Source organism: Cetorhinus maximus, chromosome 3, assembly GCF_964194155.1.
Source record: "Cetorhinus maximus chromosome 3, sCetMax3.hap1.1, whole genome shotgun sequence".
Taxonomy (NCBI): Eukaryota; Metazoa; Chordata; class Chondrichthyes; order Lamniformes; family Cetorhinidae; genus Cetorhinus; species Cetorhinus maximus.
The window spans coordinates 92369930-92386872 of record NC_135881.1 but is presented as its reverse complement, the minus strand read 5'-3'; the positions used below and the strand labels follow the sequence as shown (position 1 = coordinate 92386872).

At 43.3% G+C, this 16943-nt stretch overlaps 1 protein-coding gene across 16 annotated transcripts in view; it reads right to left on the bottom strand.

Annotated features, from left to right (window-relative positions):
- Positions 1-16943, bottom strand: part of invs (inversin) — a 400143-nt gene that overhangs the window by 220760 nt on the left and 162440 nt on the right. For all 16 annotated transcript variants that reach the window (XM_078538692.1, XM_078538689.1, XM_078538701.1 and 13 more), the window contains one exon: positions 7983-8156. In XM_078538692.1, coding sequence (XP_078394818.1) covers positions 7983-8156 — 174 coding nt within the window. The remainder of the gene's footprint in view (positions 1-7982; positions 8157-16943) is intronic.

Below are 16943 nucleotides of genomic sequence, written 5' to 3'. Positions count from 1 at the left end.
AATTGAACTTGCAGATACCAGGTTACTGTATTTTTTTAGCTCAAGAAAATTAACACTTCTATATTAGTGTTTTACCATAATAACTGAGTGGGGTCAGACCCCGAAAGCAAGTTGTCAATCTTAGCTGTTCTGTTAGATGGAGATATTGAATGAAGATCAGGTGCGTATAAGCAGGAAGAGAAAGGTAAAATTTAGGAAATGAACTCGATCCAGACAAACCATAATGCACTTTCTATTGCCAATCTAAGAATAACATTAGCAGAGGCCGGGGTGTAGATTATGTACACAGGAAATATGTTATTAGTTAGATGCACAGGGATGAGACAAGAAGAAAAGATTTTTAAAAATTAAAAGGATATATAAAATTGGTAATAATGTCATCAATAGTATCTGTAGAGAAAGAGATAGAGGTCACCAGTCTACTCAACCAACGTTATAAATAGATCTATCAATGTAATTCTTACTGGGTCTCAATTTTTTGGCTGCATGATATTTCAATTAAATTTCTGGGAGTTTCTTTCAGACTCAACATGCTCTAGCTGCGGCTCTAATGATCTAATATGGAAATAATTGTTTTGATTGTATTCCCACTGTTAAAGATTTTGCAGTTGGTTATATTTAAATGAAATCAGTCAATTGATTACTTATACCTCAGCATATTTGTATTACTGTTGTAGCTTTGAATACAAATACCCTACAACAAGAAATTAATAAAAATAATCAATCTGAACTATATTTGTTTACTGCACATGCTTTGTCTCATGTCTAGTAGTAGCATGATATTTTGATCTACCAACAGATTGCAATATTTGACCGACTATATTTTTTTAAATATAGTTCTGACATTATAAATGTTCTAATTATGATATATCAACAGAAGAATATGTTTGTGGTTGTTTTAACTTTTTCCTTGTGTACCATTTGATCTCATTTGCATCAAATTTAGCTGCTTTGTTTCAGTTTGCTTATAAATTCTCATATACAGGATTCTATCCACATCAGAGAACATAATTTTCATGTGAACTGAGTGTTACAATGGAGTATAAAATGGCTTTTGCAACCCAGCTTCAGATCCAGTCCTGATTGATGGGATGAAAGTGATGGGATGAAAGTGCCCTCCCATCTGTTAGGTATAAAGATCCTATGTCAAATGAGTTTGGATAGTCTTGATGAGTTCACAGTAGTCATGAGCCTACAGCCAAAACTGCTCTTACTTCTGCCCTAATTGGCAACATTTTTCTGATAGCCTGAGGATAGTTAGTGTACGAACTGAAAAAAAAAAGCCATACTGATACAAAAAGGGTGCTATTGTTATGATATGGCAGGTGGTATTTGCCAGTCTGACCAAATCCACAAGGGAAACTTGTTCACACTATCACAACGGTTTTGCAATTTGTGTTTATTATGAGAAGGTTTGTGCACTGACTTCAGAAGTTGAGTCCACTAACATCTTTAGAGATTTAAAAAATTAAGTTGAAACGTTTATTAACAAAAGAAAAGAATAAAACAAACACACAAGATCACAGTTAATTAATATTATAACAGTTCCCAAAATTCCTAATTAACCAGATTCCCAACTACACAGCCCCTTTAAGCCAACAATCCAAAATAGATATTTAAATTTATAGAAACAATCCAGCAAGGTTACCATAAGCACCCACTTGACAGTGGCTTTTAATACAACGTTGGTTACTGGAACAGCAGAGGCTTTTCCCCAAATCTGTTTCACATGGTGTACATTTGTGCCACATGGCACAGCCACACCCCACACAGCCTTCCATCCTTCCTTAAATATATTTCTCCCTCTTTGATTTGTAAATCCCATTGTTCCCCCATGTCTTTGGAATTTGCTTTTTCCATAATATAAAAATCTTTTATGTTGTCATTATGGTCAGCACTTTTGAGAAAAATCAACGTAATAATAAACGCACTATTTATCTTGCCGTTTGTAAAAACCTTATCATGTCTCTTTGAAAATCCAACAACTTTTCCCCTTATATAAAAATGCAAATTTCATTCACATCCTATCTGCTGACTCTATCCGGCTCATTAGCATTTCAAATGCCCTTTTACACCTAACTCTTTTGATAATTTCAACCTTAGAGTCTACACGTCTCGAATTTAACTAAATCAGCCACACACAGAACCACACACACACACACACATAAGCCTACTTTACAACATCCCACAATAATATTATGAAAAATATGATAGTTTTGTGACACTATCTGAGGTGAGGATGGAAACATATTGTTGAAGTATGGCGCAGGATGCTTTAATCTGCATCACATTATTCTATGGATTCTTGATGCTGACACCAAGGGTGGGATTTTTATTATTTTGTGAGGATGGGAAAGAGGGCTGGTGGCCATCTAAACTCACCCCTAATGAATATGGCATCTAAAATGATAGTTTTTAAGAATCCTTTTAAATGTGAAAATAAAAGAGGATTTCAGGAGAGAAATCTAGAGAGTAGGGCCAAAGCAGCTGAAGGTTCTATTACCAAAGTTGCGGCAAAAGGTCAGAAGAACAGATAAAAGGCTAGAGCCAAAGGAAGGTCTACAGCCTGGATATAAGGATTCAGGAGTCCATGGAAATATGACAGGGTGAAGCCATGGAGGGATTTGAAGATGAAGATGAGTATTTTAAATTCCATCCATTGTGTTCAAGGAGCCAGCATAGTCAGGATGGTAATTGGAAAATTGACTTAATGCAGGAGAGCAGACAGCTGTTTATATAATTTGGATCTTGCGGTGATGAGGTTGAAAAGAAGCTAATTTGTAAAACTGAATCTAGAAATGACAAGAGTGTGAATAAAGGTTGTGATGCAGGCACAGAGGTACGGGTAGATGGAGGAATGTTCTAAGGTGAAAGTGAACTTGGTGATGGGCAGGATATGGAATTCGATATTGAATCCGAGGTTCAACAGGATGCCGAGATTTTACGCAATCTGACTCAACTTCAACAAGTAGCTGGGGAGTTTGGCTGCCGAGGGGAGGGGAGGGGGCGGGGGGAGTGGAGTTAAGGAAATGGTGTCAATGACAAAGGAACTGGGTTTATGACAGGAATTGAAAATAATGGTTTTGGTGTTTCCAAAATTCAGCTGGCAGAAATTCTAACCCATCCACAGTTTAAAATGGGGCAGTCTGAAAACACAGAAAAAGTTGTCATCTTGAGGCAAGGGCTGTAATTTGTCAACCTATGTACAGAAGCTGATTCTCTGCTTGATGATGAGATCCCTCAGGTGTGATGTGTAGATTATACTTACAAATTATAAATGTAAAGAAATAATCAAAGAATATGGTTGACTCTTAACTGCCCTCTGAAATGGCCTTGCAAACCACTCAACTCAAGGGCAATCAGGCTTGAGCAACAAATGCTGGCATTACCAGCTACAAAAGAATAAATTAAAAAAAACCTCCTGATACATTTCCTCCAAATTATAACAAAGCAAATACTTAGAAAATGTATATATACAAGTCAATTGCTCTAAAAAAATAGCAATTTGTCTATAACAAATTGCACTGAATACAACCAAGTTTGCTAACCACTTATAACACCAACTATGTGAAGTTTAAAACTGAGATTGATAGATTTTTTCTTAAAGCAAAGGCATTAAGAGATATGGGAAAAAGGTGAGTATATGGAGTTAAGTCACTGATCAGCCATGACCTCACTAAATGGCAGAAAAGATTCCTATGTTCCTATTTCTAGAAACAGTTACAAACGCAAAAGACTTTCCACCCCATTCCCACTAGAGCTGTACCTTATGTGTCCTGCCATCCATTCTTAATTAGCACATTCGTTTAGATAATATCACCACCTTCAACACCTCTTTGTTCTTTTGTCTGTGACATCTTTTGATTATCTGCTCCTATCACTGCTTGCTTGTCCCTATAACCACACCACCCCCCCCCCCCCCACCCACTTCTCTCCCCCCACCCCCCTCCACCTTAAACCAGCTTATATTTCATCCCTCTCCTAATATTACTCAGTTCTGTTGAAGGGTCATGAGGACTCGAAACGTCAACTTTTTTCTTCTCCGCCGATGCTGCCAGACCTGCTGTGTTTTTCCAGGTAATTCTGTTTTTGTTTTGGATGTTTTACTTACTTCATTAAAGTTACAATAGGCAAGTTTACAACTTGTTGCATTGAAGAATACGTTCCTGCCATTAAAACAAACAGAAATAAGTAGATAGGATGCTCAGCTCAATATATGTACAGAATAGGAAGAAATTACAAATGGTCTTACAAAGCTGATCTGATCACAGAATGTACTGGTGCTGCTCTGGATCTGCCACTAAGGGTTGGGGCAGAGGGGGTCGTAAAAGCATGAGTATGCTGGTGAGATGTACAAAATCATGGACATGAATTCATTAAATTTTGTCAGGTGCAGAGACCTCGTTGGCATCGAGCGTCATGGCAGGCAGGGTGGGGACATTATGGTGAGAAGGCCAAAAATTAGTTTTACACTGTCGTGAAACCAGTTTGCAACTGCCCACTCCACCCATCAATGGCGGGCCACATTTTCCGCTGCCAGATATCGGGAATGTCATTTTAATACATTTGCATCCAATCATAAGCTGAACTACGTCAACTGCAAGGGCTTCCACTTACTGAAAGTTCAGCTGGTGTGCGACCACCACAAACACATCCTGCACGTCTACGTACGATTCCCAAGGAGCATCCACAACTCCTACATCCTTAGCAGGTCTCAGATCCCTGACATTTTCCAGGGTCCAGGGATGCTGCAGGGTTGGCTCCTCAGGGGCAAGGGCTACCCACAGAGGATGTGGCTGATGATGCCTGTGCGGCAGCCTCAGATTGCAACAGAGTGACAGTACAACGAGGCTCATGTCGCGACCAGGACTTTGGTGGAGCAAACTATAGGTATTTTGAAAATGAGGTTCCGGTGCCTCGACAGGTCTGGTGGAGCACTGCAATACAGTCTTCAAAGGGTGTCATGCATCATCGCTTGCTGCGTCACTCCACAACTTGGCGCTGCAAAGGGGGGAGGACCTGGCTGAGGAGAAGATGGAGGAGCTGCACGTAATGTCCGATGAGGAGGACGTCGAAGGGGATGCCAGCGATGAGGCCTTCGCACTAGCCAGATGAGGTATGTGCGCTCTGGAGGCCCTCACAGCTGCAAAATTTGAGGTTAATGATGATGAGGTGCAGTGAGGACAGTCCTGACATCCTCACCTTGCATCTGTGAACATTTGACTCCCGTGCGGCTGATGGCAGCACGTATACCCTCAGTGCTAAGCTCATGTCATGGAGACGCAGCGGAGGCCCTAATAGTCGCTAGATTCCACGGGGATGATGACGACGTGCAGTGAGGACACTCCATAGATGTTCACATTGCCTTTGTGAACGTCTGACTCCTATCTAGCTGAAGGCAGCTCGCTTGCACTCTATGATCAGCGTCATATCATGGAAACGCAGCCGTGAAACTTTAAATGCACCTGATCCTTTGTCAGCCTTCAGCACCTGTCCCTTTCAGAAGCACAGCATCACTGGTTACAGATGCTAAAGAGATGGGGGGGTCAGCCCCACCTCAAAGGCACTGAGAGCACATAGAGAGAACGACGGAACTCTGTGACGCCTGCACATGACATTCTGGCAACAATGACCAGCACCATCACGGTGCAGGCATCACTGATGTGTCAAGTGAGGGTTAAGCCAGTCCATCACTTTGGTCTGAAGGTTACACAATGCACAGGGAATAGGCCCTGGACTGAGACACCTGCCTTTATCTGCACATCTGCTCATCAAAACAAGGAGCCATAGACAAGGAAACATTCTTGGGAGTTTATTCTCAATAGTGAAACTTAAGTACAAGTGATTAAGATCCGTGTCCAGGCTGTGCAACAACATCTTCTTAACCTTCCTAACCCTGCCCCTACGTCTTGGTGCTCCCCCGACATCCACAGCAGAGGTGGAGGCAGCCTGCTGACTGCTAAGCCCTGTCTGTGATGACCTTGACAGGCGTCCTCTGGAGGGCCCCGGCCTGCTATCAGCATCCTGGTGTGTGGCAGTGGTACCCTCCTTGGCCTGCAAAGCTGGAGCTGTTGAGGTCACAGGAAGTGGGGATTTGGATGGGCCGGACACTCCTGAGTCACCTGGGTGGATGGCTCCAGGATGTGCACCTGCTGATCCTCCTCCCTATGGGTGCCCGAGGGTCGCCGGCTGACTGCTTGAGGAGAAGGGGAAACTTGAGCAAGATGAGATGCGTGGCATCCCTCTCGCGTTGACTTTGGAGGCCAACTATGGCATCATCCATGGAGTTCAGCCCACACAGCAGTGCAGTACTGATGTCCTGGACCAAGGTCTCCATGGCGGCCGCCATCCTACCAGTGTTCATTGGCATGCCGGCGTATCCCCTCAGACTGAAGGCAGACGGAGTCCTCTATTGTGCCTTGCAATCTGAGGTATGCAGCTCCAGCAACTGAGGGATAACCGAGCCAGAGGCTCCTCATCTGACTCAGAAGATTTCTGGCCTCCAGCAGTCCTTCGAGTGCAGGAAACCTAGGAAGTCCCTGCCGCCACCTGCTGTGGATCAGACAGTGCAATGTGCTCACCAGATTGTGACCCCGAGGCTACTCTAGCACTACGTCCCACCGAGGTGTTGTCTCTCCGCTGTTCTGTAGGTGAGCGCTGTGATGGGTCTTCAATTAGGTCGTCATCAGATTCTTCTTCTGAGGTCCCTTCTGGGCTTGAGTTGATCGTGAATCCCCTTGGCTGCTTCCCAGGTATGCCTGCTAATGCAAGGAGAGATAATTAGTGCATAGTAGGGCATTGTGGAACGGGGAACTGACTCACAGTCTGATGAATGTTGCACTGCTGGATCCTCACTTGGTTGAGCACTACCGACCTCACCATCAGCACAGGAATGGTCCAAATTAGTGCCTGCCAACTGGATGACTCTATTTTCAAAGTCTATGAGGACCTCGATGTCAGGCATTCCTCCATCAGTTTGCGACCTCTCCCTTTTGTTGTGTGCCAGCTTATCCTGCATGAATACAGATGGAGAGATTGTAACCAGGTCACCTGCAGGCTAAATAATAAGGATGCCTGGCACGTGTGGGTGGTGAGTCCATGGACAGGATGAGGACACGATCCACAGGGCAGATGAAGGTGTGTGTGAGAGAGTGAATGGTCCTTTGAACTGGCAGTGAGTGGGGTCCCTGTGGATGTGTGATGGGCTTGCGAGTGTGAGAGTTGAAAGTGATGAAAAGAGTGACTTACCCTGGTGGAATGGAGGAGATCACTCACCCTCTTTTGGCACTGGGTGGCTGTCCTCTATTGCAGGGTGTTAGCACTGGCCACCACTGCCACTGTCTCCCATGCTGAACTGGTGACCTTGTTTGCTGGTCTTCACCCAGAGCAGGGGTTGAGGACTTCATGGTGGGCTTCCACAGTGTTCATTAGGTGCCCGAGGGCAGGGTTGCAAAATTTGGGGGCAGCATGTTTCCTCTCTTTGGCAGCCATGACTTTCCAGCAGCTTCCAATGCCTTAGAGAGAGCTAGCTCAGTGCAGGGGTGCCCTTTAAATATGGCGCCCGGATTACTGAAGGCCCGAGGTGACGGCGGGGCAGGACAGGCGAATCAGAAGCCATCCCGCCAGTGATCTAGCATGTTTCACAGGAATGCATTATTATTGAGGCAGGATGTGCTGGGGAATGGGAAAGCCACCATCATAGCCGGCGGGTAAAGTATCCTTTTTCCTGCCCGCTACCGCACCTTGTGCAAATCTAGGATGATTCCCTCCTGGGAAACAAATGAAAAAAAACACTGATTTTCTATAAATCAAACCAGAAGTAGAATCTTTGCCGGATAAAATGGAAAGTAGAACTTTCAGGAAGAATATGTTCTTTTGAACACAATATACATTTACCTCCAGCATAGCTCCATGATAGCACTGTAAACAATATTATAAATATTTGTTTTTTAACATAATTCCTATTATAGCATCTCCAATACCTTGTTCTTGTCCTGGGTGTCCACTTCTCCTGGAGCCATAAATTTTAGTAGCAAAGCCAAACACTTAGGACTTCTGTGGCGAGTAGCCAAATGAAGTGGAGTCATCTCCTCAAGATCCTTCTGCATCCAGTTGGCATGTCGACTAAGCAATAGCTTCATGAAGCGGTAATTTCCCTGTCCAAACAGGAGAGAAAAGTAACAAGAGAAAATTTATTTTTGCAAACTTGCTTATACATCAAAAGATTACTGACAGTTAAAAAGTCTATACAACACTGAATGAGTGGCACAGGAAATTGAGGAACTGAACTGAACAACAACTGTTACAATCATAAGATCGCAAGTTTAAGTCTTAGTTTTATTCAGTTGGAAGACTTCATTAGCACCTCAGTGGGTGCAGCTGCATTGCATTAAGTAGCACCTATACTGAGGTGACTGAAAGACAGTGAACCAGCAAAGCTTTTGACACAATAGGCCCAAACATCTGTGGTGCATTTGCAGTGCCAGTTGGACATAATAGGCCATGTAGGCATGCAAATTCAGATGGCATATGGAAATGTCAAGTCTCCACCCAGAAGAATAGGAGTACACAAGGGGCCTGTAGCAATTAACTAAAAATCAGTGGGAGCAGGGCTTCCTCATACCAGAATTTCCTGAATTCCTGTCTCTCATCCAATCAGAAATCTGGGTTCTGGCAACCTTCCAGCATATAGATCAGACTAGAAGCAGAAAAGGGCCTACTAGGGATTCCATCTAGATCATGGGTCAGTGCTGTCCTTGATAATGTACAGTGGCTCCCAGTCCTCCAGCATTGGTTTGCTCCTGATCCCTGGCCATCTTTCTAGTATTAAGCTGCTATATAAATGCAATGTGTCATTGGTCATTATTGATACTGTTGGGCTTTGATCACCCTTGACCAATGGCCACGGATGAACCCACAATACTATTTTACCTTCAGTGGGGTTGGGACTAAGTGGATAGTTTCTTGAGGTAGGCTAAATGTGCTTAATCTATAGAGTAAAATTTATAATTCTATTATTCATAGAATGGAAGATCTAGAGTGCAAAGTAACCTGTAGAAATGAAAAGAAGTACATTTCCTAGTTGCTGACTGGGAAAAAAGATCCAATTTGGAAGCAATTCTTATCACTTTCTCATTACTGGGTCTCAAATTTAATCTGTGTTATACTGTATACAAACTGTCTATATACATATACTGTATATGTAGTTGACAAACTACAATATAAATATAATACTTATTAGAAAGCCATATAATTGTTCAGTCTCAGCGCGTCAGATGGTAAGGGAGATATTAATTTGTAAGCGCCAGCAGCATTTTGCACCAACTATGGCGGTATCAAAGTAGATGGCATATTCAATATCGTGTAATGTTTATCAGGCACAGAAAGCTTCTGTTGAACTGGTTAACATCATATGGTCGAATTCTATGATGACCCATGAACATACCAGAAATATATACAAAGTCAGCTATCAGTAAGTTTCTTTGCATTATAAAAATATCAGTAACAAATAAACAGCTTGATTAAAATTGACATTTCCTTTAATTCTGTCACCACCATGAGTTTTATTTCTGACTGATCTCATTGACACTGGAGGTGTGATACCATTCCGCACAAGCTTTCAGAAACATTAATAAATGTATTTTCTAAAATATTAAGTCCTGGTACATCCAAACGTGAATGGTGATGGACAGTTAAACAACAAATGGGAGGAGGAAGCTCCACAAACATGCCCATCCTCAATGATGGTGCAGCCAAGTTCTTCAGTGCAAAAGGCAAGACTGAAGCATTTGCGCCCATGTTCAGCTAGAAGTGTCAAGTGGATGATCCATCTTGACCTTGTCCTGAGATACCCAACATCACAGATGCAAGTCTTCAGCCAATTTAATCCACTTGATATTAAGAAACGGCTAAAGGCAATGGATACAGCAAAGGCTATGGGCTCTGACAACATAGGAACATTGGATCTAGGAGCAAGAGTAGGCCATTCGCCCCATCGAGCCTGCTCTGCCATTCGATAATATCATGGCTGATCTGGTTGTGGGCTCAACTCCACCTTCCTGCCTGCCCCATAACCTTTGTCTATCAATAATCCATCTAAATCAGCCTTGAATAAGTTCAATGGCCCAGCCTCAACTGCTTTCAGGGAAAGAGAATTCCACAGACAAACGACTCTCAGGGAAAAAATATTCTCCTCATCTCAGTCTTAAGTGGGTGACCCCTTATTCTTAAACGGTGTCCCCGAGTTCCAGTCTCCCCACAAGAGGAAACATCCACCCGGTAACCAATCCATCAATTCCCCTCGCGATCCTACATTTTTTCAGTAAGATCACCTCTTATTGTTCCAAACTCCAATGGGTATAGGACCAACTTGTTCAACCTTTCTTCATAAGATAAGCCCTTTATCCGAAGAATGTGTCAAGTGAACCTTCTCTGAACTGCTTCTAACGCAATTAAATCCTTTTTCAAATAAGGAGACCAAAACTGTACACAGTACTCCAGACGTGGTCTTACCAAGGCCCTGTACAACTGCAATAAAATTTCTCTACTTTTATATTCCATTTGCCTTCCAAATCATTTGCTGCACTGGCATACTAACTTTTTGTGATTCATGTCCCAGGATACCCAGATCCCAAGGCAATATTACTGAAGACTTCTGCTCTAGCAGGAGGCAGTAGCATCGTGGTAATGTCGCCAGATTAGTAACCCAGAGGCCCAGGATAATGCTCTGGGAACATGAGTTCGAATTCCACCATGGCAGCTGATGGTGGAATTTAAATTCAGTGAATAAAGTGGAATTAAAAAGCTTGTCTCAGTAACAGTGACCATGAAACCATTGTTGATTGTTGTAAAAACCCATCTGGTTCACTAATATGGGAAGGAAATCTGCTGTCCTTACCTTACCAGACCCACAGCAATGTGGTTGACTCTTAAATGCCCTGTGAAATGGCCTAGCAAGCTACTAAGTTGTACCAAAACTGTTACAAAGTCTACAAAAAGGAATGAAACGGAAAAGGTCACCAGGCATCGACCTAGGCACCAGAAACAACAACGGCAAACTCAATAAGGAGGGCTTTGCAGGTCTAACATCTGGGGACCTGTGCCAAAATTGGGAGAACTATCCCACAGACTAATTAAGCAACGGCCTGACATTGTCTGTGAGGTATGATTCTATGAGTATGACTATGTCTCAGACACCACCACCACCACCATCCCTGGGTATATCCTGTCCCACAGACAGGACAGACCCACTAGAGGTGGCGGCACAGCGGTATACAGTTGGGAGGGAGGGAGGGAGGGAGTTGCCCTGGGTATTCTCAACGTCGACTCTGGAACTCATGAAGTTTCATGGCATCAGGTCAAACATAGGCAAGGAAACCTCTTGCTGATTACCACGTACTACGCCCCCCCCACCCCCCCTCCCCCATAGCTGATGAATCAGTACTCCTCCATGTTGAACACCTCTTATAGGAAGAACTGAGGGTAGAAAGAGTGCAGAATGTAATCTGAGTAGGGGACTTCAATGTACACTCTTGGTGGCTCAGTAGCACCACTAGCACTCGGCCAGCTTGGTCAGTGAAGGACTCTAGACTGGGTCTGCAGCAGGTGGTGGAAACCAACAAGAGGGTTAAACCTACTGTACCTCATCCTCATCAATCTACCTGTCTCAGATGCATCTGTGCATGACAGTATTGGTAGGAGTGACCATCACACAGTCCTTGTGGAGACCAAGTCCTGTCTTCACATTGAGGATACCGTCCATCATGTTGTGTGGCACTAAAACCTTGCTAAACGGGATAGATTTCAAACAGACCTAGCAACTCAAAACTGAGCATCCATGAGGCACTGTGGGCCATCAGCAGCAGCAGAATTGTATACAGCCATAATCTGTAACCTCATGGCCCGGCATATCCCCCCACTCTACCATTACCATCAAGCCGGGAGATCAACCCTGGTTCAATGAAGAGTGCAGGAGGGCATGCCAGGAGCAACACCAGGCATACCTAAAAATGAGGTGTCAACCTGGTGAGGCTACAACACAGGACGACTTGTGTGCCAAACAGCATAAGCAGCATGCGATAGACAGAGCTAAGCAAACCCACAACCAACAGATCAGGTCAAAGCTCTGCAGTCTTGCCACGTGTAGTTGTGAATGGTGGTGGACAATTAAACAACTCACTGGAGGAGGCGGCTCCACAAATATCCCTCTCCTCAATCATAGAGGAGCCCAGCACATCAGTGCAAAAGACAAGGCTGAAGCATTTGCAACAACTTCAGCTAGAAGTGCCGAGTGGATGATCCATCTCGGCCTCCTCCTGAGGATCCCAGCATCACAGATGCCAGTCTTCAGACAATTGGATTAACTCCACATGATATCAAGAAATGGCTGAAGGCACTGGATACTGCAAAGGCAATGGCCTTGACAACACTCTGACAATAGTACTCAAGACTTGTGCTCCAGAACTAGCTGCACCAGTACAGCCATAACACTGACATCTGCCCAGCAATGTGGAAAACTGACCAGGCATGTTGTGTCCACAAAAAGCAGGAAAAATCCAACCCAGCCAATTACCGCCCATCAGTCTACTCTTGATCATCATCAAAGTGATGGAAAGTGTCGTCAACAGTGCTATCAAGTGGCACTTACACAGCAATAACCTGCTCACTGACACTCAGTTTGGGTTCCACCAGGTTCACTCAGCTCCTGGCCTCAATACAGCCTTGATCCAAACATGGACAAAAGAGCTGAACTCAAGAAGCAAGGTGAGAGTCACTGACCTTGAGACATCAAGGCAGCATTTGACCAAGTGTGGCATCAAGGAGCCCTAGCAAAACTGGAGTCAATGGGAATCAGAGGGAAAGCTCTCCACTGGAGTGATAACTAGCCCAGAAGAAGATGTTTGTGGTTGTTGAAGGTCAACCATCTCAGCTCCAGGACATCACTGCAGGAGTTACTCAGGGTAGTGTGCTCAGCCCAACCATCTTCAGCTGCTTCATCAATGGCCTAAATTACATCATAAGGTCTGAAGTAGGTATGTTCACTGATGATTGCACAATGTTCAGCAGCATTCGTGACTCCTCAGATACTGAAACAGTCCATGCCTGTATGCCATAAGACCTAGACAACATTCATGCTTGGGCTGATAAGCTACAAGTAACATCTGCACCACACAAGTGCCAGGCAATGACCATCTCTAACAAGACAGAATCTAACCATCACCCCTTGACATTCAATGGCATTACTATTGCTGAATCTCCTATCACCAATATCCTGGGGGGGTTACCATTGACCAGAAACTGAACTAGACTAGCCATATAAATGCTGTGGCTACAAGAACTGGTCAGAGGCTGGGAATTCTGTGGAGAGTAACTCACCTCCTGACTCCCCAAAGCCTGTCCACCATCTACAAGGCACAAATCAGGAGTGTGGTACCTGGTCGAGTGCAGCTCCAACAACACTCAAGAAAGTTCGACACCATCCAGGACAGAGCAGGCTGCTTGATTGGCATCCTCTTTACCACCTTCAAAATCTACACCCTCCACACTGATACACACAGACAGCAGAGTCTACCATCTACAAGATGCATTGCTGCAACTCACCAAGGCTCCTTCAACAGCAACTTCCAAACCTGCAACCTCCACCAGCTAGGACAAGGGCAGCAGGCAAATGGAAATACCACCACCTGCAACTTCTCCTCCAAGCCACACACAATCCTGACTTGGAACTACACCGCCATTCCTTCACTGTCGCTGGGTCAAAATCCTGGAACTCCCTCCCTAACAGCTTTCTGGGTGCACCTGCATCACATGGACTGCAGCAGTTCAAGAAAGCCAGCTCACCACCACCTTCTCAAGGGCAATTAGGGATGGGCAATAAATGTTGGCCTAGACAGTGACATCCACATTCCATGAAAGAATAAAAATAAATAGCTGCACCCCTAGCCAAGCTCTCCCAGTTTTGTAACACCACTCACATCTCCCCAACAATGTGAAAAATTGCCTAAGTACATACCGTGCACGAAAAAGCAGGAAAAGTCCAATCCCATTACTGCCCTGTCAGTCAACTCTCAATCATCAGTAAACTAATGGAAGTTGTCGTTGGCGGTGCTATACAGTTGCTCTTATTCAGCAATATCCTGCTCATCAATGTCAGTTTGTTTCCTGAATGAGCCACTTGGCTCAATATCTCATATATATAAGCCTTGGTTCTAAACATGGACAAAAGAGCTGAACTCAAGAGGGGAGGTGAGGGCGACTGCCCTTGACATTAAAGCAGAATTTGCCCAAGTATGGCATCAAGATGTCCTAGTAAAAGTGAAGTCAAGGGGAATCGGGAAAATTCTCCATTTGTTGGTCATAAGTATTACAAAGGAAGATGGTTGTGTTTGTTGTAAGTCAATCATCTCAGCCCCAGGACCTCACTGCAGGAGTTCCTCAGGGCAGTGCCCTAGGATCAACCATCATGAGCTGATTCATCGATGACTTTCTTTCCATTAGAAGTCAGAAGTTGGATACTCACTGTTAATTATACAGTGCTAAATACCATTTGCAACTCCTCAGATACTGAAGCAGTCTGTATCCACATGTAGCAACACCTGGACAATATTCAGGCTTGGGCTGATAAGTGGCAAGTAACATTCACGCCACAAAAGTCCCAGGCAATCACCATCTTTAACAAGAGAGTATTTAACCATCTCCATTGATATTGAATGGCATGAATATGGCTGAATCCTCCATGACCAACATCCTGTGGGTTACCACTGATCAGAAACTGAACTGGACCAGCCATATAAATACTGTGGCTACAAGAGGAGGTCAGGAGATGGGAATTTTGCATCAGGTAATTCACTTCCTGGCTCCCCGGAGCTTGTCCATCATCTACAAGGTACAAGTCAGGTGTGTGATGAAACACTCTTCACTTGCCCATGAGTACAACTCCAACATCCCTTAAGAGGTTCGACACCATCTAGGATAAAGGAATCAGCTTGATCGGCACCCTATCCACCACTTGAAACATTAACTCCTTCCATCACTGATGCACAGTACAAGGTGCACTGCAGCAATTCATCAAGACGCTTTTGTCAGTACCTTCTAAATCTGTGACCGCTATCAGGGGAAGGACATGGCAGGAGACGCATTGGAACACTGCTCCGTGCAAGTTTCCTTCCAAATAGCACACCATTTTGACTTGGAACTACTGTTCATTCACTCTGGGTCAAAACCTAGGACTTATTCCCTAACAGCACTGTGGGTGTACCTACACTTGATCGCCCACAACAGTTCAAGAAGGTGGTTCACCACCACCTTCTCTGGAACAATTAGGAATGGGCAACACATCCCATAAATGTATAAAAAGCGGCTAAATTGTGCAAATTGGCCAAAATAGAGGCAGAAGGATCATAAGCACATAATCCTTCATTTTTTAATAAATCAAAAGTATTCAAAATATTCCAGTTAAAGCTAACATTTTTCAGAACAAGGGATAATTTGCTCCTACTTTGGTGGGCTAAAAATCATGAAAATAATTTCCATCTTTACAGTTCCAGCTGGCTTATTCAGATGGCTTGCTCGTTTGCAGTATTTACTCTTGAGATCATTGATTTTCAAATATTAAAGCTCTCTAATATGACAAGAATTTGAGAAGTGCTCAGCACTTCTTCTTGAAGTAAATTTAGTTGATTTTGGGTTCCTGATGGTGAATAACATGTCTCAGTCATGTTGCTTCTGAATTGTCAGTCACTCATGGAAATGAAAATAGTATTTCATGGGAAATTGCTAAGCATTCCCTGTAACTGATCTCCATCCTAAGGCAATTCTTATTCTGAATTCTTGCAAATGCATTACCATTACTTATTAAACAGTCTGGACACCTTAAATCTACAATGTTCATTTTGGGACAATTGCTTTAAACTTAAGTTTCAGATTTCCTTTATGGCATCTTTTTAGTTAACTAAATACCTGACCACTGTGGTGGAGGAGCACCACCCATAAATGCAAGCAGTGAAGGTTGACAAGTACATTGAACAATGAGAAGAGTGTCATCTGGATACAATGCTTTTCCCTTATTTTATTGTCTAAATCACCATGACTACATCACGACTATTTTAAATTTATTATATCACAAAACTATGAATGAATTCTGATCCTTACCCTCTCCTGAGCGCAATTATCTATCTCCACATGCTGTTAATATATTTGCAGCCGGTATTAAATTATCACCTTAGTGTTACAAAGTGTATTACATTGTACAGTGTGGAAACATGTTATGTTCTGTCAGTTTTTAAAATAAGTGAAATGCAGTAAGCTAGAAATTTCTTCATATTATATTTCTAACTTAAAAATAAACACACAAAGTGTTATTTAATAGTCCTTTAATATAATTGCAATCCTTTGTGTAATTAGAATGGAAACAACAAAAGAAGACCTCCTTTTACAACATTCTGGAGGTTATCAGTCTCTTTCAAAAGGTCCACACTCATAGGGCTGATTATTTCACTAACATAGTAAGATTGAATACAGATTTTTTAAAAACACTGAATAAATAGGAATACTAATGGAAATCATCCTTGGACATTAAATTTTTTGGAAAACACTTTTGGAAAATTACCAATTATTAAAAGTTTATTTTAAAAATGGAACAATTGGTACAACTCTAAAACAGTTGGCTCCTCCTATCTGGAACGTCTTCTATTCAGGCATAAAAATACAACACTGTGGAGAGCCCAGAGAAAGAGTGTGTGGACCTGAAGGTGTTCAGAGGCTGAGTAGCTAAAGCCCAGAGGAAGTGCGTGCTTTAAAGGAGTTTGGCCATCCAATGCCAAGCCCCTCACAGCCAATGGCAATGCATGTCCACCTAGCCCACTGGGAAGGAAGCTGCTGATACTAACAATGACTTGAAGTGAAAATCTGAGCCTCCTGAGACATTGGTACTCAAGTATGTCAAG